This window comes from Oncorhynchus keta, unplaced genomic scaffold, assembly GCF_023373465.1.
Source record: "Oncorhynchus keta strain PuntledgeMale-10-30-2019 unplaced genomic scaffold, Oket_V2 Un_contig_131_pilon_pilon, whole genome shotgun sequence".
Classification (NCBI taxonomy): Eukaryota; Metazoa; Chordata; class Actinopteri; order Salmoniformes; family Salmonidae; genus Oncorhynchus; species Oncorhynchus keta.
The window spans coordinates 62,501-88,506 of NW_026278148.1; the positions used below are offsets into that span (position 1 = coordinate 62,501).

The 26,006-nt window shown below is 42.1% G+C and overlaps 1 protein-coding gene and 2 long non-coding RNA genes across 9 annotated transcripts; 2 read left to right on the forward strand and 1 right to left on the reverse strand.

Moving 5' to 3' along the window:
* The first annotated feature begins 3,322 nt into the window (after positions 1-3,322).
* Positions 3,323-19,682, forward strand: LOC127918108 (kelch domain-containing protein 1-like). Its single transcript, XM_052501352.1, has 17 exons — positions 3,323-3,552; positions 3,937-4,060; positions 4,246-4,316; positions 9,155-9,272; positions 9,450-9,562; positions 10,478-10,562; positions 10,650-10,733; positions 12,530-12,610; positions 12,803-12,861; positions 12,972-13,081; positions 13,214-13,286; positions 15,967-16,066; positions 16,164-16,216; positions 17,556-19,244; positions 19,282-19,314; positions 19,431-19,628; positions 19,662-19,682. The coding sequence occupies exons 2-14, from the start codon at positions 3,953-3,955 to the stop codon at positions 17,674-17,676; spliced, it is 1,176 nt and encodes a 391-aa protein (XP_052357312.1). The 5' UTR covers positions 3,323-3,552; positions 3,937-3,952; the 3' UTR covers positions 17,677-19,244; positions 19,282-19,314; positions 19,431-19,628; positions 19,662-19,682.
* LOC127918110 (uncharacterized) lies at positions 11,039-12,058 on the forward strand. 5 transcript variants are annotated; one of them, XR_008098853.1, is made up of 3 exons: positions 11,039-11,163; positions 11,483-11,590; positions 12,023-12,058. It is a non-coding gene; the product is annotated as an uncharacterized LOC127918110 (long non-coding RNA). The 5 variants fall into 5 exon arrangements; XR_008098854.1 differs by lacking the exon at positions 11,039-11,163 and adding an exon at positions 11,255-11,343 and having other exon boundaries at positions 11,483-11,554; positions 11,987-12,047; XR_008098856.1 differs by lacking the exons at positions 11,039-11,163; positions 11,483-11,590 and adding exons at positions 11,255-11,343; positions 11,663-11,734 and having other exon boundaries at positions 11,987-12,047.
* Positions 11,430-12,297, reverse strand: LOC127918109 (uncharacterized). 3 transcript variants are annotated; one of them, XR_008098852.1, is made up of 3 exons: positions 12,149-12,291; positions 11,601-11,816; positions 11,430-11,528 (listed from the first exon to the last, which is right to left on the reverse strand). It is a non-coding gene; the product is annotated as an uncharacterized LOC127918109 (long non-coding RNA). The 3 variants fall into 3 exon arrangements; XR_008098851.1 differs by having other exon boundaries at positions 11,436-11,564; positions 11,601-11,780; positions 12,149-12,297; XR_008098850.1 differs by having other exon boundaries at positions 11,436-11,564.
* Positions 19,683-26,006: the final 6,324 nt, after the last annotated feature.

Below are 26,006 nucleotides of genomic sequence, written 5' to 3' on the forward strand. Positions count from 1 at the left end.
CGGTCGTTACCACAAGCCTGTCCTCCCCAATTAAGGTGCAACCAACCTCCAGTGATTCATATTTATAGTTCCAGTTTAAGGTGGATCTCAATGGTGCTTAAAGAAAAATAATCCACATTTATTTACTTGTTGAACTGTAAAGCTGATATAAATAGTTGTTGTCGTATTGCTGAATGCTCTCTCGCTGTACACTAAGATTTTTCTGTCATTTCAACAGTAAAACACTGTAGAATGCACAACAAAATACCATAAATATGTTTTACAACATGAATGCTGTAGAATGTACTGCATTATGGGTCAAATGCAACAAAAAAAAATACTGTTAACTGTAATTGGAAATATCCTGTAAAAATGACTCTAACATACTGTATTTCTTTACAATAATAGCTTATGCCTACTGTAGATTACTGTTTTTGTTTCAGGCACAAACCTCACGCTGTAGGGTGAGACACATGAAGCTCAGACTATTTTACTAAATATCTTCTTGAAGTGGCAGTGAAGTGGAAGAATATTTTCAGCACCTGCTTCGTAGGTACCTTTACTTTTTTTTAAAGTATATTTACTGCTAGCCAATGTTGAATTAGTGCATTTTTTCTTAGCTTGCTAGCTAGCAAGTTAGCTAGCTCAAGTTGACACAAGCCGTTTCGGTCTGCTCTAAATTGTTCATAAATATCATGCTGTGTGACCTAGAAGAAAAATCCCCAGATAATAATTGAGCTCAGATTTGTGACCGTTATGTTTTCACCATCGCTACAGAGAACATGGCTTGTTTAGATCAAAACATATGGCCTATATTCCCGTGAGAAAAAAAAAAAATGTACATTTCAAGTAGGATAGCAACCTACACAATAAATAAGTTATTGGTAGACATCTCGATGTCACCGTGGTCACAGTCTACTCAATGGGAAGAGCATGAAGGACAACAACACCAGGACAGTCTACTCAATGGGAAGAGCATGAAGGACAACAACACCAGGACAGTCTACTCAATGAGAAGAGCATGAACGACAACAACACCAGGACAGTCTACTCAATGAGAAGAGCATGAACGACAACAACACCAGGACAGTCTACTCAATGGGAAGAGCATGAAGGACAACAACACCAGGACAGTCTACTCAATGGGAAGAGCATGAAGGACAACAACACCAGGACAGTCTACTCAATGGGAAGAGCATGAAGGACAACAACACCAGGACAGTCTACTCAATGGGAAGAGCATGAAGGACAACAACACAAGGACAGTCTACTCAATGAGAAGAGCATGAACGACAACAACACCAGGACAGTCTACTCAATGGGAAGAGCATGAAGGACAACAACACCAGGACAGTCTACTCAATGGGAAGAGCATGAAGGACAACAACACCAGGACAGTCTACTCAATGGGAAGAGCATGAACGACAACAACACCAGGACAGTCTACTCAATGGGAAGAGCATGAACGACAACAACACCAGGACAGTCTACTCAATGGGAAGAGCATGAACGACAACAACACCAGGACAGTCTACTCAATGGGAAGAGCATGAAGGACAACAACACCAGGACAGTCTACTCAATGGGAAGAGCATGAAGGACAACAACACCAGGACAGTCTACTCAATGGGAAGAGCATGAAGAACAACAACACCAGGACAGTCTACTCAATGGGAAGAGCATGAAGGACAACAACACCAGGACACAGTGTCCTTAGCTGTCACCACCCTCTGTGGTCCGGTTTACTCTGCTCTCAGCTGTGCAACATATGTCATTGTTTTTCATGCCAGAAGTGTCCGTATAGCCTCTCCCTGCTCACTATTGTTTACCCCATTGTTCCATAATGTTACAGTATTAGCTAAACCTGTTCACTGTACCGGTAGTATGCAAACATTTGGTGGCCATGAGAGAAAACAAAATGTTGTGAGTCGTAGAATAATCTGTGGTATTGTGTGTAGATTATAGCAATGTTTTTAATAGTTAGCTAGGGTTTAAAGTAGATGTATCTAGCTGTGTCATTCTCACAAAACTGACATTTGACAACAGAAATCTCAAGTGTCATCTTTCGGCCTCTGAGTGGCACAGCGGTCTAAGGCACTGCAGTGCTTGAGGCGTCACTACAGATCCGGGTTCGATCCCGGGCTGTGATGCAGCCGGCCATGACCGGGTGATCCATGAGGCAATGTCCAATTGGCCCAGCGTCTTCCGAGTTAGGGGAGGGTTTGGCCATCCGGGATGTCCTTGTCCCATCACGCTCTACCAACTCCCGTGTGACACGGTCGCCAGTTGTACTGTGTTTCCTCTGACACATTGGTGCGGCTGGCTTTTGGGTTAAGCAAGCAGTGTGTCAAGAAGCAGTGCAGCTTGGCGGGGTCATGTTTCGGGGGATGCATGGCCCTCGACCTTCGTACAGGAGTTGCTATGATTGGACAAGACTGTAACTACCAATTGCATATCACGAAATTGGGGAGAAAAAGGGGTAAAAAAATAAATATGTAAATAAATATAAAAACATAAATATATGTATATATATACACACACTACCATTCAAAACTGTGGGGTTACTTAGAAATGTCCTTGTTTTTTAAAAAAAAAAGCCCATTCTTTTATACAATGAAATATCATAAAGTTTATCAGAAATAAAGTGTAGACATTGTTAATGTTGTAAATTATTATTGTAGCTGGAAACAGCATATTTTTTAATGGAATATCCACATAGGCGTACAGAGGCCCATTATCAGCAACCATCACTCCTGTGTTCCAATGGCACGTTGTGTTAGCTAATCCAAGTTTATAATTTTAAAAGGCTAATTGATCATTAGAAAACCCTTTTGCAATTATGCTAGCACAGCTGGAAACTGTTGTTCTTATTAAAGAAGCAATACAACTAGCCTTTTTTAGACTAGTTGAGTATCTGGAGCATCAGCATTTGTGGGTTCGATTACAGGCACAAAATGGCCTAGAAAATGACCTACTCTACCTAGAAAGCCAGCATCCCGGAGTCGCCTCTTCACTGTTAACGTTGAGACTGGACAGAGGGAACTCTACCTAGAAAGCCAGCATCCCGGAGTCGCCTCTTCACTGTTAACGTTGAGACTGGACAGCGGAACTCTACCTAGAAGAACAGCATCACGGAGTCGCCTCTTCGCTGTTAACGTTGAGACTGGACAGGGGGAACTCTACCTAGAAGAACAGCATCACGGAGTCGCCTCTTCGCTGTTAACGTTGAGACTGGACAGAGGGAACTCTACCTAGAAGGGGGAGGGGGGGGTTGTTTCCATCCAATCAAAGACTTGGTTCCAGTCATAATACAGACGGCTGGCTCGCGTTTCGTTTCACATCACTTGATACGTGAAGTGTAACAGCATGTGAACTATTGCACGACCAGGCTGGTCCCAGCAGGCTATTTCAAACATGTCACATGATATGTTCTGCCCTCAGGAGTACATCTGAGTGAAGTGAAGGGACGAGCTGCCCGTTGCATAAACAAGCACACACCGCTAAGCACAGGAAAACAAACTGCTCATAGGGAGTGGTATAAAGAGAGTGGAACAGGCAGCGGAGAGGTATTCGGTGAGTGTTGTGGCGTTTTCAGGTAAGGGGGCGTGGCCAGAGGGAGTAATGGTCTGGTGACAAGGTGACATGACCTTTGACCTTCCGCTACAATAAACGCTGTCAGGGCAAGAACAACTTGTTTTCCTAGAGGTTGGAACGTCTCAGCTACTTATAAACTTCCAGCCCCTGCACATTCTATTTGCTGCCAAAGTCTGTAGTCAAAATTAGCAGCTTGGGCCTATAAAAAAAAAAAAAAAAAAGATTTTGAACAGATTTGGGTCAGAGATAATAAAAATCCTGGCAGAGATAATAAAACTCCTGGCAGAGGAAATAAAAATCCTGGCATGGAGATCTTTGTACATTTCATTCTCTCCTTTTTTCTTTGTGTTTTCACTTTCTAAGAAGTTTTGTAGAAACTATGGATTCTGCCGTTGAGAAACACCGTGTGGAACTTGTTGCCCTTGAGCGAAGTGGTCACACAGCTGTATTAGAGGGAAATACTCTGCACGTCTGGGGAGGCTACATGGTAAAGCCTCAAACATGATTTGTAAATTCCCTTCCTGGAACTATCTTGAAAGCATTGCTAATTGATGGTGTTGTTTTGAATTGATGTTTAGCATTCACGTATACTGTTTAAAACATACATGCTGCTGATAGATGTATTTTCTCAGTAACAACGTGCTTAGATTTGTTTTTGATTCTGTTCTGCAGTCAACCGCTGAGGGTGAAGTGTTCCTTCCCAGTGATGAAATCTGGTTGTATGACTTAGATAGAGGTGTATGGTAAGAATATCAATGGAATTCTAACATAGTGTTTGTGGGTATGGGCTGTATATAACACAGGGTAAAGAATATCAATGGAATTCTAACATAGTGTTTGTGTGTATGGGCTGTATATAACACAGGGTAAAGAATATCAATGGAATTCTAACATAGTGTTTGTGTGTATGGGCTGTATATAACACAGGGTAAAGAATATCAATGGAATTCTAACATAGTGTTTTGTGTGTATGGGCTGTATATAACACAGGGTAAAGAATATCAATGGAATTCTAACATAGTGTTTGTGGGTATGGGCTGTATATAACACAGGGTAAAGAATATCAATGGAATTCTAACTTAGTGTTTGTGTGTATGGGCTGTATATAACACAGGGTAAAGAATATGAATGGAATTCTAACATAGTGTTTGTGTGTATGGGCTGTATATAACACAGGGTAAAGAATATGAATGGAATTCTAACATAGTGTTTGTGTGTATGGGCTGTATATAACACAGGGTAAAGAATATCAATGGAATTCTAACATAGTGTTTGTGTGTATGGGCTGTATATAACACAGGGTAAAGAATATCAATGGAATTCTAACATAGTGTTTGTGTGTATGGGCTGTATATAACACAGGGTAAAGAATATGAATGGAATTCTAACATAGTGTTTGTGTGTATGGGCTGTATATAACACAGGGTAAAGAATATGAATGGAGAAGTTGTGTGGGAATAACACTGTATCTGGATATTCCCTCTGTAGATGCAGACCAGTAACATTTCAACTAAGTATCTACGTACCCTAACCCTTATCCTAACCCTAAACTTAACCCTTACCCTAACCCTTACCCTAAACTTAACCCTTACCCTAAACTTAACCCTTACCCTAAACTTAACCCTTACCCTAAACTTAACCCTTACCCTAACCCTTATCCTAACCCTAAACTTAACCCTTACTCTAAACTTAACCCTTACCTAAACTTAACCCTTACTCTAAACTTAACCCTTACCCTAAACTTAATCCTTATCCTAACCCTAAACTTAACCCTTACCCTAAACTTAACCCATACCCTAAACGTAACCCTTACCCTAAACTTAACCCTTACCTAAACTTAACCCATACCCTAAACTTAACCCATACCCTAAACTTAACCCTTACCTAAACTTAACCCATACCCTAAACTTAACCCTTACCCTAAACTTAACCCTTACCCTAAACTTAACCCTTACCCTAAACTTAACCCTTACCTAAACTTAACCCATACCCTAAAATTAACCCTTACCTAAACTTAACCCATACCCTAAAATTAACCCTTACCCTAAACTTAACCCATACCCTAAAATTAACCCATACCCTAAACTTAACCCATACCCTAAACTTAACCCTTACCTAAACTTAACCCATACCCTAAAATTAACCCTTACCTAAACTTAACCCATACCCTAAAATTAACCCTTACCTAAACTTAACCCATACCCTAAAATTAACCCTTACCCTAAACTTAACCCATACCCTAAAATTAACCCTTACCCTAAACTTAACCCATACCCTAAAATTAACCCATACCCTAAACTTAACCCATACCCTAAACTTAACCCTTACCCTAAACTTAACCCATACCCTAAAATTAACCCTTACCTAAACTTAACCCATACCCTAAAATTAACCCTTACCCTAAACTTAACCCATACCCTAAAATTAACCCTTACCCTAAACTTAACCCATACCCTTATTCTTAACCTTTTTATTTATTTATTTCACCTTTATTTAACCAGGTAGGCTAGTTGAGAACACCTTTATTTAACCAGGTAGGCTAGTTGAGAACACCTTTATTTAACCAGGTAGGCTAGTTGAGAACACCTTTATTTAACCAGGTAGGCTAGTTGAGAACACCTTTATTTAACCAGGTAGGCTAGTTGAGAACACCTTTATTTAACCAGGTAGGCTAGTTGAGAACACCTTTATTTAACCAGGTAGGCTAGTTGAGAACACCTTTATTTAACCAGGTAGGCTAGTTGAGAACACCTTTATTTAACCAGGTAGGCTAGTTGAGATCACCTTTATTTAACCAGGTAGGCTAGTTGAGAACACCTTTATTTAACCAGGTAGGCTAGTTGAGAACACCTTTATTTAACCAGGTAGGCTAGTTGAGAACACCTTTATTTAACCAGGTAGGCTAGTTGAGAACACCTTTATTTAACCAGGTAGGCTAGTTGAGAACACCTTTATTTAACCAGGTAGGCTAGTTGAGAACACCTTTATTTAACCAGGTAGGCTAGTTGAGAACACCTTTATTTAACCAGGTAGGCTAGTTGAGAACACCTTTATTTAACCAGGTAGGCTAGTTGAGAACACCTTTATTTAACCAGGTAGGCTAGTTGAGAACACCTTTATTTAACCAGGTAGGCTAGTTGAGAACACCTTTATTTAACCAGGTAGGCTAGTTGAGAACACCTTTATTTAACCAGGTAGGCTAGTTGAGAACACCTTTATTTAACCAGGTAGGCTAGTTGAGAACACCTTTATTTAACCAGGTAGGCTAGTTGAGAACACCTTTATTTAACCAGGTAGGCTAGTTGAGAACAAGTTCTCATTTACAACTGTGACCTGGTCAAGATAAAGCAAAGCAGTGCGACACAAACAACAACAACAACACAGAGTTACACATGGAACCTAACCCTAGCCATATCCTTAGCAAGCAGTTGCTTATCAACAGATACAACACATAGTGCTTGACTGGTCTATAGTGTCTATAGTATTAGACTGGTCTATAGTGTCTATAGTATTAGACTGGTCTATAGTGGTCTATAGTATTAGACTGGTCTATAGTATTAGACTGGTCTATAGTGTCTATAGTATTAGACTGGTCTATAGTGTCTATAGTATTAGACTGGTCTATAGTGGTCTATAGTATTAGACTGGTCTATAGTCTATAGTACTAGACTGGTCTATAGTATTAGACTGGTCTATAGTGGTCTATAGTATTAAACTGGTCTATAGTGGTCTATAGTGGTCTATAGTGGTCTATAGTATTAGACTGGTCTATAGTGTCTATAGTGGTCTATAGTGGTCTATAGTATTAGACTGGTCTATAGTGGTCTATATTATTAGACTGGTCTATAGTGGTCTATAGTGGTCTATAGTGGTCTATAGTATTAGACTGGTCTATAGTGGTCTATATTATTAGACTGGTCTATAGTGGTCTATAGTGGTCTATAGTATTAGACTGGTCTATAGTATTAGACTGGTCTATAGTGGTCTATAGTATTAGACTGGTCTATAGTGGTCTATAGTGGTCTATAGTATTAGACTGGTCTATAGTGCTAGACTGGTCTATAGTGGTCTATAGTATTAGACTGGTCTATAGTGGTCTATAGTATTAGACTGGTCTATAGTGGTCTATAGTATTAGACTGGTCTATAGTGGTCTATAGTGGTCTATAGTATTAGACTGGTCTATAGTGTATATAGTATTATACTGGTCTATAGTGGTCTATAGTATTAGACTGGTCTATAGTATTAGACTGGTCTATACTATAGTATTAGACTGGTCTATAGTACTAGACTGGTCTATAGTATTAGACTGGTCTATAGTTGTCTATAGTATTAGACTGGTCTATAGTGGTCTATAGTATTAGACTGGTCTATAGTATTAGACTGGTCTATAGTATTAGACTGGTCTATAGTATTAGACTGGTCTATAGTATTAGACTGGTCTATAGTACTAGACTGGTCTATAGTATTAGACTGGTCTATAGTACTAGACTGGTCTATAGTATTAGACTGGTCTATAGTGGTCTATAGTATTAGACTGGTCTATAGTATTAGACTGGTCTATAGTACTAGACTGGTCTATAGTATTAGACTGGCCTATAGTGTCTATAGTATTAGACTGGTCTATAGTGTCTATAGTGCTAGACTGGTCTATAGTATTAGACTGGTCTATAGTGGTCTATAGTATTAGACTGGTCTATAGTGGTCTATAGTATTAGACTGGTCTATAGTATTAGACTGGTCTATAGTATTAGACTGGTCTATAGTGGTCTATAGTATTAAACTGGTCTATAGTGGTCTATAGTATTAAACTGGTCTATAGTATTAGACTGGTCTATAGTATTAGACTGGTCTATAGTATTAGACTGGTCTATAGTGGTCTATAGTATTAGACTGGTCTATACTATTAGACTGGTCTATAGTATTAGACTGGTCTATAGTGGTCTATAGTATTAGACTGGTCTATACTATTAGACTGGTCTATAGTGTCTATAGTATTAGACTGGTCTATAGTATTAGACTGGTCTATAGTGTCTATAGTACTAGACTGGTCTATAGTATTAGACTGGTCTATACTATTAGACTGGTCTATAGTATTAGACTGGTCTATAGTATTAGACTGGTCTATAGTATTAGACTGGTCTATACTATTAGACTGGTCTATAGTGCTGCACTGGTCTATAGTGGTCTATAGTATTAGACTGGTCTATAGTGGTCTATAGTATTAGACTGGTCTATAGTATTAGACTGGTCTATAGTATTAGACTGGTCTATAGTATTAGACTGGTCTATAGTATTAGACTGGTCTATAGTATTAGACTGGTCTATACGATTAGACTGGTCTATAGTGCTGCACTGGTCTATAGTGGTCTATAGTATTAGACTGGTCTATAGTGGTCTATAGTATTAGACTGGTCTATACTATTAGACTGGTCTATAGTGCTGCACTGGTCTTATCTTCAGTTTGACCCCAGAATGTGACATCTACCCCCAAGCCAAATGTTCATTAAGACTTAGCTCTGTTCCTTGGAACTTCATGCTGTGTGTATTCATAGTTGGTTTATTCATTTTGTCTTCTGAAGGGAAATGTGTCAAATGTCAGGAGAGATCCCGCCCCCCATGTCAGGCACCTGCAGCTGCTTTCTAATTGGCCACATGTACATATTCGGAGGATATGATGACACGGGACAGACCAATCAGGTGAGCTAGCTCAACAGAAACTGTAGTGCCCCTGATATGCAAATATTTTTTCTGAAAATCACCAAAAGCTTATTAATCATTATTAAGGCTTCCGTTGTTAGGAGACGGTTCAGATGGGTGTCGAACTCTAGCTTCAGAGACACGTGTGTTACATTCTGAAAAGACGTGTGCTTGCAGCTTTACCGTGTCAACCTCCTGGATGGGGACTACAGATGGAAGAAAGTGAAAGCTGAGAGTGGCTCTCCTCCTTCACCCAGAGATAAGCTGTGCTGCTGGGTTTTCAACAACAGGTCAGTGACATATAACATTAGAATACAACGTCAAAGCCCATTGCAGTATTGCTACAAACAGGAAGACAGTCAGGGTTCAAATGACACATTTTTAAGGGAGTACTGTGAGATTCTGGCAATTAGCAATTAGCCAATGCTAGCTAGCCTTAGTGCAGTGACTGGAAGTCTACAGGTACAGAACATCTTGTGATTTTTACCAATTAAGAATGTTCTGTTCTGTAGGGTCACCTATTTTGAGAAGCTTCCATTCTGTAGGGTCACCTATTTTGAGAAGATTCCATTCTGTAGGGTCACCTATTTTGAGAAGCTTCCATTCTGTAGGGTCACCTACTTTGAGAAGCTTCCATTCTGTAGGGTCACCTACTTTGAGAAGCTTCCATTCTGTAGGGTCACCTACTTTGAGAAGCTTCCATTCTGTAGGGTCACCTACTTTGTGAATCTCCCATTCTGTAGGGTCACCTACTTTGAGAAGCTTCCATTCTGTAGGGTCACCTACTTTGAGAATCTTCCATTCTGTAGGGTCACCTACTTTGAGAAGCTTCCATTCTGTAGGGTCACCTACTTTGAGAAGCTTCCATTCTGTAGGGTCACCTATTTTGAGAATCTTCCATTCTGTAGGGTCACCTATTTTGAGAAGCTTCCATTCTGTAGGGTCACCTATTTTGAGAAGCTTCCATTCTGTAGGGTCACCTACTTTGAGAATCTTCCATTCTGTAGGGTCACCTACTTTGAGAATCTTCCATTCTGTAGGGTCACCTACTTTGAGAATCTTCCATTCTGTAGGGTCACCTACTTTGAGAATCTTCCATTCTGTAGGGTCACCTACTTTGAGAATCTTCCATTCTGTAGGGTCACCTACTTTGTGAATCTCCCATTCTGTAGGGTCACCTACTTTGTGAATCTCCCATTCTGTAGGGTCACCTATTTTGGTGGATATGGTCACAAGACACTTGATGACATCATGGATGACAAAAGCTTCATCGTGGACACGGCATCATTGGTACATTTTTGCTTTTTGTTTATGATGGCGTCCAAACGTATGAATTACAACCACCATTTTCAACGTGTTGTATTGTGTGTTTTGTAGGAGCAGAACGTTGGTTGGGGATGGAACAATGAAGTCCACGTTTTTGATACAACACTAGCCAGCTGGAGGGAACCACAGAGCTCTGTAAGAGAGACACACACTGTATGATTACATCACAACATAACTTCACTGTGTGGAACTTAGTTAGCTTGAAATGTCGCTGATGGAGCTATCCAATCGGTACCTGTTGTATAACTCAATCCGTTCCTACATTGTCAAGCTGGTGGTTGTGTGTGTTGGTGACATAGAGGACCCTGGTTCAAGTCCAGTCAGAGGAGAGGTAGAGGAACCTGGTTCAAGCCCAGTCAGAGGAGAGGTAGAGGACCCTGGTTCAAGTCCAGTCAGAGGAGAGGTAGAGGAACCTGGTTCAAGCCCAGTCAGAGGAGAGGTAGAGGACCCTGGTTCAAGCCCAGTCAGAGGAGAACTAGAGGACCCTGGTTCAAGCCCATTCAGAGGAGAGGTAGAGGACTTTGGAGAACTAGAGTACCCTGGTTCAAGCCCAGTCAGGGGAGAGGTAGAGGACCCTGGTTCAAGCCCAGTCAGGGGAGAGGTAGAGGACCCTGGTTCAAGCCCAGTCAGAGGAGAGGTAGAGGACCCTGGTTCAAGCCCAGTCAGAGGAGAACTAGAGGACCCTGGTTCAAGCCCAGTCAGAGGAGAGATAGAGGACCCTGGTTCAAGCCCAGTCAGAGGAGAGGTAGAGGAACCTGGTTCAAGCCCAGTCAGAGGAGAGGTAGAGGACTCTGGTTCAAGCCCAGTCAGAGGAGAGGTAGTGTGGTTCAAGCCCAGTCAGAGGAGAGGTAGAGGACCCTGGTTCAAGCCCAGTCAGAGGAGAGGTAGAGGACCCTGGTTCAAGCCCAGTCAGAGGAGAGGTAGAGGACCCTGGTTCAAGCCCAGTCAGAGGAGAGGTAGAGGACCCTGGTTCAAGCCCAGTCAGAGGAGAGGTAGAGGAACCTGGTTCAAGCCCAGTCAGAGGAGAGGTAGAGGACCCTGGTTCAAGCCCAGTCAGAGGAGAGGTAGAGGACCCTGGTTCAAGCCCAGTCAGAGGAGAGGTAGAGGACCCTGGTTCAAGCCCAGTCAGAGGAGAGGTAGAGGACCCTGGTTCAAGCCCAGTCAGAGGAGAGGTAGAGGACCCTGGTTCAAGCCCAGTCAGAGGAGAGGTAGAGGACCCTGGTTCAAGCCCAGTCAGAGGAGAACTAGAGGACCCTGGTTCAAGCCCAGTCAGAGGAGAGATAGAGGACCCTGGTTCAAGCCCAGTCAGAGGAGAGGTAGAGGAACCTGGTTCAAGCCCAGTCAGAGGAGAACTAGAGGACCCTGGTTCAAGCCCAGTCAGAGGAGAGATAGAGGACCCTGGTTCAAGCCCAGTCAGAGGAGAGGTAGAGGACCCTGGTTCAAGCCCAGTCAGAGGAGAGGAGGAGAGGTAGAGGACCCTGGTTCAAGCCCAGTCAGAGGAGAGGTAGAGGACCCTGGTTCAAGCCCAGTCAGAGGAGAGGTAGAGGAACCTGGTTCAAGCCCAGTCAGAGGAGAGGTAGAGGACCCTGGTTCAAGCCCAGTCAGAGGAGAGGTAGAGGACCCTGGTTCAAGCCCAGTCAGAGGAGAGGTAGAGGACCCTGGTTCAAGCCCAGTCAGAGGAGAGGTAGAGGACCCTGGTTCAAGCCCAGTCAGAGGAGAGGTAGAAGACCCTGGTTCAAGCCCAGTCAGAGGAGAACTAGAGGACCCTGGTTCAAGCCCAGTCACAGACACGTTTAGGGAGGCAGCACTATATGCTAAGCTAGCACAATGATGCTGGTTATACATGAACTAATTTATTATTTGCACACAAACAGCCAAGCAACAATTTGTCCTTCTGTACCTGTACTGTAAGTAGCTCTTTCTGACGACAGGGTCGTGCTCCTGCCCCCAGAGCTGCCCATGCAGGTGCAACACTTGGTCATAAAGGGTATGTCTATGGGGGCAGATTACTGGTGAGTACTCTGTTGACTTGAACTCCTCCTCACGTTTTGTTATTGCATTGATGCAGAGACACGGAAAACAGTAAAACATTGCTAAGATTAATGGGATCACATTGCTTACTGTACAGTCAAGTTTAATACTAGTTTTGTTGACCTGTTTTGGGATGTTCAGTGGTTTGCCCTTCCTTCTACCCTTCTCTTTAGGAAACCACACCAAGAGACATTCATTGTCTAGATCTAGAATCATGGACATGGTCTGAAATGTAGGTATTTATATGTCACTCTTTCAAATGATCATCTTTAAAACGTTCCAGTGTTTATCATAATAACAGCTTTGGTGTGTTTAACTGTTCCCTCCAAATGTTTTCTCCAGAGTGCCAACATCCACTGTGCCAGGAGGACGGTCGTGGCACAGCCTCACTGCAGTATCTGATAACACTTTGTTTCTATTTGGTGGACTGAATGTGGACTGCAAACCAATGAGTAAGTCATTTACCCATTTACACCCAGTAGGATGAAATCCTTAACTCAGCTGTTACTCAACAATTTGACCCACCTGGAAAACCTTCTGTTCCATGGAGTTCTTTCTTTCTTGTATCTGTTATGTTTCTGTAGGTGATAGATGGGTTTTAGACGTTGACACAAAGACATGGAGGGAGTTTGACCATCCAAACAACAACGAACCAAGGTAGTACAGTAGCTGACAGTTTAGCATCATGATAAATCTAGTTCCTAATCTGATTCAACTGGTATGACTGGTATGACTGGTATGACTGGTATAACTGGTATGACTGGTATGACTGGTATGACTGGTATGACTGGTATGACTGACTGGTATGACTGGTATAACTGGTATGACTGGTATGACTGGTATGACTGGTATGACTGGTGATGGTATAACTGGGTACTGGTATGACTGGTATGGACTGGTTGGTATGACTGGTATAACTGGTATAACTGGTATGACTGGTATGACTGGTATGACTGGTATAACTGGTATGACTGGTATGACTGGTATAACTGGTATAACTGGTATAACTGGTATGACTGGTATAACTGGTATGACTGGTATGACTGGTAACTGATGACTGGTATAACTGGTATGACTGGTATAACTGGTATGACTGGTATGACTGGTAACTGAACTGGTGCAACCCGGCCAACAGCTCCGCCCCGTAGTTCCTCACCCAAGCCTCTCCAGGTTCTCCTTACCCAAATCCAGATAGCAGATGTTCTGAAAGAGCTGCAAAACCTGGACCCGTACAAATCAGCTGGGCTTGACAATCTGGACCCGCTATTTCTGAAACTATCTGCCGCCTGCCGCAGTCATCCCCTCTTCAAAGGGGAGACACCCTGACCCAAACTGCTATGACCTATATCCATCCTGGTATGACTCAACAAACAGGGACCATCTCGAATCCCAACTCCGCTGTATCTGGTTTGACTCACGGGGTATGACTGGTATAGTACTGGTATGACTGGTATGACTCGGTCGGATGACTGCCTTGCCTGGTTCACCAATTACTTTGCAGACAGAGTTCAGTGTGTCAAATCAGAGGGCATGCTGTCCGGTCCTCTGGCAGTCTCTATGGGGGTACAGGGACTGACTCTTTTCTCTGTATATATCAATGATGTTGCTCTTGCTGGTGATCCACCTCTCTACGCAGACGACACCATTCTATATACTGGTGGACATGCTATCCAACTGGTATGCACTGGCCTCCAACTGCTCTTAAACGCGAGTAAAACCAAATGCATGCTTTTATCGCTGCCTGCACCCGCATGCCCGACTAGCATCACCACCCTGGATGGTTCCAACCTTGAATATGTGGACATCTATAAGTACCTAGGTGTCTGGTACTCTCCTTCCAGACTCACATCAAACATCTCCAATCAAAATCAAATCCTGGTATTCCGCAACAAAGACTGCTTACCCTAGTAAAATGAACTGGTATGACAAAATGGCTTCCAACACTCTACTCAGCAAATGCAGTCTATCACAGTGCCACCCGTTTGGCACCTTATACCACCCACCACTGGTATGCTCTAGTCGGCTGGCCCTCACTACATATTCGTCGCCAGACCCACTGGCTCCAGGTCATCTACAAGTCCATGCTAGGTAAAGCTCCGCCTTATCTCAGTTCACTGGTCACGATGGCAACACCCATCCGTAGCACGCGCTCCAGCAGGTGTATCTCACTGATTATCCCTAAAGCCAACACCTCATCCAGTACTGGACTATGTAAAACTGAGTATCCGAGCAGCTAACCGATCGCTGCAGCTGTACATAGTCTATAGGTAAATAGCTCACCCTTTTTCACCTACCTCATTCCCATACTGTTTTTATTTATTTACTGCTCTTTGCACACCAATATCTCTACCTGTACATGCCCATCTGTCCAGTGTTAATCTGGTATACCTCCTCATGCCTTTTGCACACATATAGACTGCCCATTTTTTCTACTGTGTTATTGACTTGCTAATTGTTTACTCCATGTGTAACTCTGTGTTGTCTGTTCACACTGCTATGCTTTATCTTGGCCAGGTCGCAGTTGCAAATGAGAACTTGTTCTCAACTAGCCTACCTGGTTAAATAAAGGTGAAATAAAAATAAAAAAATAAAAACTGGTATGACTGGTATGACTGGTATAACTGGTATGACTGGTATAACTGGTATGACTGGTATGACTGGTATGACTGGTATAACTGGTATGACTGGTATGACTGGTATGACTGGTATGACTGGTATAACTGGTATGACTGGTATGACTGGTATGACTGGTATAACTGGTATGACTGGTATAACTGGTATAACTGGTATGACTGGTATGACTGGTATGACTGGTATGTATAACTGGTATGACTGGTATGACTGGTATGACTGGTATGACTGGTATAACTGGTATGACTGGTATGACTGGTATAACTGGTATGACTGGTATGACTGGTATGACTGGTATAACTGGTATAACTGGTATGACTGGTATGACTGGTATGACTGGTATGACTGGTATAACTGGTATGACTGGTATGACTGGTATGACTGGTATAACTGGTATGACTGGTATGACTGGTATGACTGGTATGACTGGTATAACTGGTATGACTGGTATAACTGGTATGACTGGTATGACTGGTATGACTGGTATAACTGGTATGACTGGTATGACTGGTATGACTGGTATGACTGGTATGACTCCCTGATCAAACTAAAGGTTCAATCATTCCATCTCCATCTCATCTGAAGTCTGTAAGTGCAGATCAAGGAGTGAAGAGAAATGAGCCTAAAATGTACAATGAATAAACGGAGTGCACATTCTCTGTACTTTGATTAAATCCCCCATTTCATTGACTTTCCTCCCCTGCAGGTTGTGGCACACAGCAAGCCAAGCAAAGGACTCTGACGTCGTTGTGTTTGGGGGTAGTTGTGACTACGTCCTCCGAGTAGGAACGTATGAGAATTTGACGGTATGACGAAAGCCTTCAGGCAAATCATCCCAGTAGCCCTGGTTAAATGTAGAATCACTGACACTACAACTAACTGTTTGTTTTCACATGTTTTCAGGGCCACAGCAACGATGCACTTGTTTTCCAGACCCAGCCTTATCCTCTCTTTCGGTAAACTTTCTCAGAATAATCACAGATTTTATTTACGTCACATGTAATGTCCATTTTCATCGTCCCTTAAAGTAGAAATCAGTTGTCGAAACAATAACAAACTGTTTTCCCCTGTTTTGGTATGGGGCTGGAGAGGGAGAAACCACTCACATGTATAGACAGAGCTATGGATGGACGGACTGACCATTATAGTTTTGGTATGGGGCCGGAGAGGGAGAAACCACTCACATGTATAGACAGAGCTATGGATGGACGGACTGACCATTATAGTTTTGGTATGGGGCTGGAGAGGGAGAAACCACTCACATGTATAGACAGAGCTATGGATGGACGGACTGACCATTATAGTTTTGGTATGGGGCCGGAGAGGGAGAAACCACTCACATGTATAGACAGAGCTATGGATGGACGGACTGACCATTATAGTTTTGGTATGGGGCCGGAGAGGGAGAAACCACTCACATGTATAGACAGAGCTATGGATGGACGGACTGACCATTATAGTTTTGGTATGGGGCTGAGAGGAGAAACCACTCACATGTATAGACAGAGCTATGGATGGAAGGACTGACCATTATAGTTTTGGTATGGGGCCAGAGAGGGAGAAACCACTCACATGTATAGACAGAGCTATGGATGGAAGGACTGACCAGTTTTTATGGGGCCAGAGAGGGAACCAGAGAGGAGAAACCACTCACATGTATAGACAGAGCTATGGATGGAAGGACTGACCATTATAGTTTTGGTATGGGGCCGGAGAGGGAGAAACCACTCACATGTATAGACAGAGCTATGGATGGAGAAACCACTCACATGTATAGACAGAGCTATGGATGGACGGACTGACCAGTTTTTATGGGGCCGAGAGGGAGTTTTGGTGGATGGGGACTGACCATTATAGTTTTGGTATGGGGGAGAGGGAGAAACCACTCACATGTATAGACAGAGCTATGGATGGAAGGACTGACCATTATAGTTTTGGTATGGGGCCGGAGGGGCATGTATAGACAGAGAGGGAGAAACCACTCACATGTATAGACAGAGCTATGGATGGACGGACTGACCATTATAGATTTTTACCACCATGTTCTATGGATGACGGGCTAGTTTTATGGTGGTTATTGTTTAAATTCACTTTGTTTACAAACAAACAAACATTGGCGTTAAACCAGATCATTTACCGGGTTCTGATTGGGTCCGACAGTTGAACTCAGCTCAAGAGGAAGTTGATAAGTTATAGTCTTCAAGAAGCAATGGGTACATATCATTCATTTATATGTCCAAATATGGATACAGCATCTGCCGATTTCCACTTTAAACATGTTGCTTTGTCTTACAGGATATGTGTGGACTGCATAGCAAAGAATGTGAATAACTTCAAGATGCTTCAAAACCAGCTTCCATCTCTGCCCCGGAAACTACTGGAAGCTGTACAGAGGAGAACATCCAGAATTATATAATACATATAGTGCATTCAGAAAGTATTCAGACACCTAGACGTTTCCCCGATTTTGTTATGTTACAGCCTTATTCTAAAATTGATTAAATTGTTTTTTTCCCCTCAGCAATCTACACACAATAACCCATAATGACAAAGCAAAAATAGGTTTTTAGACATTTTTGAAAATGTATAAAACATATTTTTTTGTGAAATATCACATTTCCGAAAGTATTCAGACCCTTTACTCAGTACTATGTTAAAGTAATTTTGGCAGCGATTACAGTCTCGAGTCTTAATTGGGTATGACGCTACAAGCTTGGCACACCTGTATTTGGGGAGCTTCTCCCATTCCTCTCTGCAGATCCTCTCAAACTCTGTCAGGTAGGATGGGGAACGCCTCTGCACAGCTCTTTTCAGGTCTCTCCAGAGATGTTCAATCGGGTTCAAGTCCGGGCTCTGGCTGGGCCACTCAAGGACATTCAGAGACTTGTCCCGAAGCCACTCCTGCGTTGTCTTGGCTGTGTGCTTAGGGTCGTTGTCCTGATGGAAGGTGAACCTTCATCCCAGTCTGAGATCCTGAGTGCTCTGGAGCAGGCTTTCATCAAGGAAAGGGAAGGGGGGATACCTAGTCAGTTGTACAACTGAATATTTTCAAATTAAACATGTCTTCTGCATTTAACCCAACCCCTTTGAATCAGAGGGGGGCTACCTTAATTGACATCCACGTCATTGGCGCCCAGGAAACAGTGTGTTAACTGCCTTACTTAGAGACAGAACGACATATTGTTACCCTCGGGAACTCTTTGTACTTTACTCCTTTCATCTTTGCCTCGATCCTGACTAGTCTCCCAGGTTTCCTCCAGACGTGACCCTTGGCATTCAAGCCAAAGAGTTCAATCTTGGTTTCATCAGACCAGAGAATCTTGTTTCTCATGGTCTTTAAGTGCCTTCTGGAAAACTCCAAGCGAGCTGTCAAGTGGCTTCCGTCTGGCCACTCTACCATAAAGCCCTGATTGGTAGAGTGCTGCAGAGATGGTTGTCCTTCTGGAAGGTTCTCCCATCTCCACAGGGGAACTCTAGAGCTTTGTCAGATTGACCATCGGTTTCTTGGTCACCTCCCTAACCAATACCCTTTCCCCCGATTGCTTAGTTTGGCCGGGCGGCCAGCTCTAGGAAGGGTCTTGGTGGTTCCAGACCTCTTCCATTGAAGAATGATGGAGAGTTCTTTTTGTTTTTTTAAATACATTTTAGAATAAGGCTGTAACGTAACATAATACCTTCCGAAGGCCGTGTATAGTAAATCTAATAAAGATTATTTCACAAGAGATGGTATTCAACAGTAGAGGCTGCAGTAAGGTGATAATGCAGAACAGTAGAGGCTGCAGTAAGGTGATAATGCAGAACAGTAGAGGCTGCAGTAAGGTGATAATGCAGAACAGTAGAGGCTGCAGTAAGGTGATAATGCAGAACAGTAGAGGCTGCAGTAAGGTGATAATGCAGAACAGTAGAGGCTGCAGTAAGGTGATAATGCAGAACAGTAGAGGCTGCAGTAAGGTGATAATGCAGAACAGTAGAGGCTGCAGTAAGGTGATAGAGGCTGCAGAACAGTAGAGGCTGCAGTAAGGTGATAATGCAGAACAGTAGAGGCTGCAGTAAAGTGATAATGCAGAACAGTAGAGGCTGCAGTAATGCAGAACAGTAGAAAGGTGATAATGCAGAACAGTAGAGGCTGCAGTAAGGTGATAATGCAGAACAGTAGAGGCTGCAGTAAAGGTGATAATGCAGAACAGTAGAGGCTGCAGTAAAGTGATAATGCAGAACAGTAGAGGCTGCAGTAAAGTGATAATGCAGGACAGTAGAGGCTGCAGTAAGGTGATAATGCAGAACAGTAGAGGCTGCAGTAAGGTGATAATGCAGGACAGTAGAGGCTGCAGTAAGGTGATAATGCAGAACAGTAGAGGCTGCAGTAAAGTGATAATGCAGAACAGTATAGGCTGCAGTAAGGTGATAATGCAGGACAGTAGAGGCTGCAGTAAGGTGATAATGCAGAAGTAGAGTCTGCAGTGCATGCAGACAGTAGAGGTCTGCAGTAAGGTGATGAATGCAGAACAGTAGAGGCTGCAGTAAGGTGATAATGCAGGACAGTAGAGGCTGCAGTAAAGTGATAATGCAGGAACAGTAGGGGCAGTAAGGTGATCTGCCTCCAAAACATTTATTCAGAACAGTAGAGGCTATAAGGTGATAATGCAGAACAGTAGAGGCTGCAGTAAGGTGATTGCAGAACAGTAGAGGCTTATTAAATTTTGCAGAACTGAGATTTTGCATAGAACAGTAGAGGCTGCATCAGAACAGTAGAGTCTCTTAAGGTGATGAATGCAGAACAGTAGAGGCTGGGTAAGGGATAATGCTAGGGCATTAGAGGCTGCAGTAAAGGGCTAGGGTTAGGGCTAGGGACATTCTGTCCTGCAAAACATTTATTCTAGGGCTACCGTGTATAAAGGGCCACAAGTCAATGACCGACCTTGATTAAATACTTATTATAATTTTGCACACTGAATTTTGCATATTTCATCGAGTCCAGTCATTGTCTCTTCAAGTGTGTTAGGCCTAGGGCTAGGGTTAGGGCTAGGGTTAGGGCTAGGGTTAGGGTTAGGGCTAGGGGTTAGGGCTAGGGCTAGGGTTAGGGCTAGGGCTAGGGTTAGGGGCTAGGGTTAGGGCTAGGGCTAGGGTTAGGGTTAGGGTTAGGCTAGGGTTAGGGCTAGGGTTAGGGCTAGGGGCTAGGGTTAGGGTTAGGGTTAGGGTTAGGGTTAGGGTTAGGGTTAGGGGCTAGGGTTAGGCTAGGGTTAGGGCTAGGGTTAGGGTTAGGGCTAGGGTTAGGGTTAGGGTTAGGGTTAGGGTTAGGGCTAGGTTAGGGCTAGGGTTAGGGTTAGGGCTAGGGGCTAGGGTTAGGGCTAGGGTTAGGGTTAGGGCTAGGGCTAGGGTTAGGGCTAGGGTTAGGCAAATATGTGTTTTGGTTCCCAAGCTGCTTTCCTGCCAGTGCCAGCACATTGAATATCTGTGCACACGGATCTACCTCCAATTTGTTGACTTCATTTATCTGTACATATTTCAATGTTTTACAGATTATTGTATATGCTATGCATGAATGTGTCCTGAAGTAAAAGCTCAGGGGAATAAAGATATTACATACAGTTGTAGTTTTGGCTACACGGCTGGAGATGGCTAAACTCTGAGACTATCGATCACTACAGAATAAGAGCAAATCTTAGACGTATAATTACTAGTCCGCAGCTAGAAATTACGTAAATCTAGGACGAGAATACCGACCATCGCCGAAGCATCTATTCTATGAGAACATTTCCGAATGGTACTCTGAAGTATCCATTCTATCCACCTAAAACCACGAAAGACATTATGACTTCTGGGGAAAGTTAACCAGCGACTCTGATGAACTCTACAGGACGATCAAGTGTTTTCTACGGAGAGACAACAATGACATACAAGCGTAAATATGTACATTGCAATTTCTTTCAGAATGAGCGGCCGTTCATGTGCAAAGTATTAGCATGTCCATGAGTACAATTATCCACTGTGTGTAGTGAATCCATTTTGTCTTTCCCGCTCTTTCTCAGTCCCCACCCCTTTCCTTTGTTTACCAAGCCGTCATATGGCTTCGTTGTATCATGTAGTAACCCAAATGTCTACTGTTTGTTTGTTATGTAATTCTGTTTGATTGTTTAGTTAGTAAATTAATAATTAAGCCAATTGTATATATTTTTTTAAATGTTTAAGCTCGGGGTTTTGACGGTTACTAGTCCAATTTAACCAGGCAAGTCAGTTAAGAACACATTCTTATTTTCAATGACAGAAACATGCCTGTGGACTTCCAGTTAATTAAAACTGTTCAGGGGCAGTAATAACAATTTGTACCTTATCAGCTAAAGTCTTCACATTTTGAACTCGCAACCTTCCGGTTACTAGTCCAACGCTCTAACTATCTAGGGTATTGTTATGCTGGTTACCAGAAACCGCCCCATATTGCTGATTCAGATTTAGGCTAGAGTTTGTGAAGATATGACCAAACATGGTTTGTTACTGCGTTCAGAAATGAAAACTGATACTTGTAATAGAAACAATTCATTAATGGCAGCGACTGTTTGTTAAGATACTTGAAAATATCTGTAGTATTGTTATATTCAGCAGAAACAGAAACTCTGTAAACAGCATTGTTCCTGCTGGACTTGCCCAGACTTGAGTATTGTTAATTCAAATGCACATTGATTAGTTTAATCCTTTTGTAATAAGTCCTCCATTCCACATTAAGTGAATCTTGTTTCCTCTTTTAATTCTGATAATGTCTTCAAGAGACCAGATAGATAGTTAAACAACTCTAAAGTATTATTTAATGATACAGACATGACACTATTGTTACTGCTGGCAGAACCGTGGGTATTGTTACTGCTGGACTTGGCAGAACCGTGGGTATTGTTACTGCTGAATCCTTTTGTAATAGAGTCCTCCATTCCTCCTGATTAACCCCATGTGACCCATCTGTGTTTCCTCTTTCATAATTCTGACGTGTATGAATGTGCCTACTTCAACGAGACCAGATAGATAGATAAACAACTACTACTAGTATTATTAAGCGTACTACTATCACTGTCACTACTACAGAGTCACTACGTACTACTACCACAGTCCCTACTACTACTACGTGCTACTACCACAGTCACTACTACGTACTACTACTGCAGTCACTACTACGTGCTACTACCACAGTCACTACTACGTACTACCACCACACTACACGTCACTACCACAGTCACTACTACGTACTACTACTGCAGTCACTACTACGTGCTACTACCACAGTCACTACTACATACTACTACTGCAGTCACTACTTCTACTTTTAATATACACTACATGACCAGAAGTATGTGGACACCTGCCTGTCGAACATCTCATTCCTAAATCATGGGCATTAATATTAAGTTGTCCGAGAGGCTTTCCACTAGATGTTGGAACATTTTGTGGAGACTTGCTTCCATTCTACCACAAGAGCATTAGTGAGGTTGGGCACTGATGTTGGCTGATTAGGCCTGGCTCGCAGTCGGTGTTCCAATTCATCTCAAAGGCGTTTGATGGGGTTAAGGTCATTCTTATCATGCTTACACAGGAAAGGGCCTTCCCCAAACTGTTGCCACAAAGTTGAAAGCACAGAATCGTCTAGAATGTCATTGTATGATGTAGCGTTAAGATTTCCCTTCACTGGAACTATTGGGCCTGAACCATGAAAAACAGCCCCAGACCATTATTCCTCCTCCATCAAACCTTACAGTTGGCACTATCCATTCGGGCAGGTATCATTCTCCTGGCATCTGCCAAACCCTGATTTGTCCATTGGACTACCAGATGGTGAATTGTGATTCGTCACTCCAGAGAATGTGTTTCCACTACTCCAGAGTCCCCTTGACAGGGAGCTTGACACCATTCCAGCCGACGCTTGGCATTGCACAGCTAGGCTGTGGAAACACATTTCATGAAGCTCCCGACAAACAGTTCTTGTGCCGACGTTGCTTCCAGAGGCAGTTTGCAACTCGGTAGTGAGTGTTGCAACCGAGGACAGATGATTTTTACACGCTACGCACTTCAGCATTCGCCGGTTCCGTTCTGTGAGCTTGTGTGGCCTACCACTTTGTGGCTGAGCCGTTGTTGCTCCTAGACGTTTCCACTTCACAATAACAGCACTTACAGTGGACCGGGGGCAGCTCTAGCAGGGCAGACATGACAAACTGACTTGTTGGAAAGGTGGGCATCCTTTGATGGTGCCACGTTGAAAGTCACTGAGCTCTTCAGTTTGGCCATTCTACTGCCAACGTTTGTCGATGGGGATTGCATGGCTGTGTGCTTGATTGAATACATCTGTCAGAATCGGGTGTCGCTGAAAAAACAGATTCCACTCATTTAAAGGGGTGTCCACATACTTTTATATATATAGGGTATCACTAAAGGCTAGTATCCAACTACTGTAATACATTCACTACTTACAACTAGCCAACAGTTTTCAACACAAGCAATTTCAACTTCTAAACATTCAAAAAATATTATTGGACAAATTAAGCAAGTCACACAATTTTTTTTCTTTTCTCTTTAGGGAAAATACCCATTCTAGTTGTTATTTGACCTCTGGCCTGGCTACAACATTGATGACAATGGTACTATTAATATGACCACCATGGCATATAGCTCCCCTCAGCCCCCTCTGACCTCTGACCTTAACAATACCACTCATTGAAGAAAATGCAGGCAAAACATAACTAAAATCTCACATCTCTCCAAGACAGAACAAAACATCAGTATCAATAATCCAAGTATGAATAATCCAGTGGTGTCTGTTATTCACACACAGGGAAGCAGTCAAACCCAGAGAAGCAAACACACATCAGTCCTGCTCCAGTCTCCCTGCATCCAGCCCATTACAGCATCAAACACACATCAGTCCTGCTCCAGTCTCCCTGCATCCAGCCCATTACAGCATCAAACACACATCAGTCCTGCTCCAGTCTCCCTGCATCCAGCCCATTACAGCATCAAAAACACCACACTCACACAGGTACACACACAAGCCACATTTACACACACGCCACACTTACACACACGCACGCACGCACGAACGCACACACACACACGCACGCACGCACGCACGCACGCACGCACGCACGCACGCACACACACACACACACACACACACACACACACACACACACACACACACACACACACACACACACAGAGCAAGAGAGGTATACAGGCACCATCTAGTGCTTTGCTCAGGAAAATCCTCTGAGATAGAAATACAGAGAATCATGTATCAAACTACATAGTTTAATATATCTGTTACACTTTTATATCTGTTAACCTGGTTTTATATATCTGTTACACTTTTATATCTGTTAACCTGGTTTAATATATCTGTTACACTTTTATATCTGTTAACCTGGTTTAATATATCTGTTACACTTTTATATCTGTTAACCTGGTTTAATATATCTGTTACACTTTTATATCTGTTAACCTGGTTTAATATATCTGTTACACTTTTATATCTGTTAACCTGGTTTAATATATCTGTTACACTTTTTATATCTGTTAACCTGGTTTAATATATCTGTTACACTTTTATATCTGTTAACCTGGTTTAATATATCTGTTACACTTTTATATCTGTTAACCTGGTTTAATATATCTGTTACACTTTTATATCTGTTAACCTGGTTTAATATATCTGTTACACTTTTATATCTGTTAACCTGGTTTAATATATCTGTTACACTTTTATATCTGTTAACCTGGTTTAATATATCTGTTACACTTTTATATCTGTTAACCTGGTTTAATATATCTGTTACACTTTTATATCTGTTAACCTGGTTTAATATATCTGTTACACTTTTATATCTGTTAACCTGGTTTAATATATCTGTTACACTTTTATATCTGTTAACCTGGTTTAATATATCTGTTACACTTTTATATCTGTTAACCTGGTTTAATATATCTGTTACACTTTTATATCTGTTAACCTGGTTTAATATATCTGTTACACTTTTATATCTGTTAACCTGGTTTTATATATCTGTTACACTTTTATATCTGTTAACCTGGTTTAATATATCTGTTACACTTTTATATCTGTTAACCTGGTTTAATATATCTGTTACACTTTTATATCTGTTAACCTGGTTTTATATATCTGTTACACTTTTATATCTGTTAACCTGGTTTAATATATCTGTTACACTTTTATATCTGTTAACCTGGTTTTATATATCTGTTACACTTTTATATCTGTTAACCTAGTTTAATATATCTGTTACACTTTTATATCTGTTAACCTGGTTTAATATATCTGTTACACTTTTATATCTGTTAACCTAGTTTAATATATCTGTTACACTTTTATATCTGTTAACCTGCTTTTATATATCTGTTACACTTTTATATCTGTTAACCTGGTTTAATATATCTGTTACACTTTTATATCTGTTAACCTGGTTTAATATATCTGTTACACTTTTATATCTGTTAACCTGGTTTAATATATCTGTTACACTTTTACATCTGACCCTAACCCAATTATATCTGACCTAACCCAACTAGTCTGACCCCAACCCAACAATATCTGACCCTAACCCAACTACATCTGACCCTAACCCTAACCCAATTATATCTGACCCTAAACCTAACCCAACTATACCTGACCCTAACCCTAACCCAATTATATCTGACCCTAAACCTAACCCAACTATACCTGACCCTAACCAAGCTATATCTGACCCTAACCCA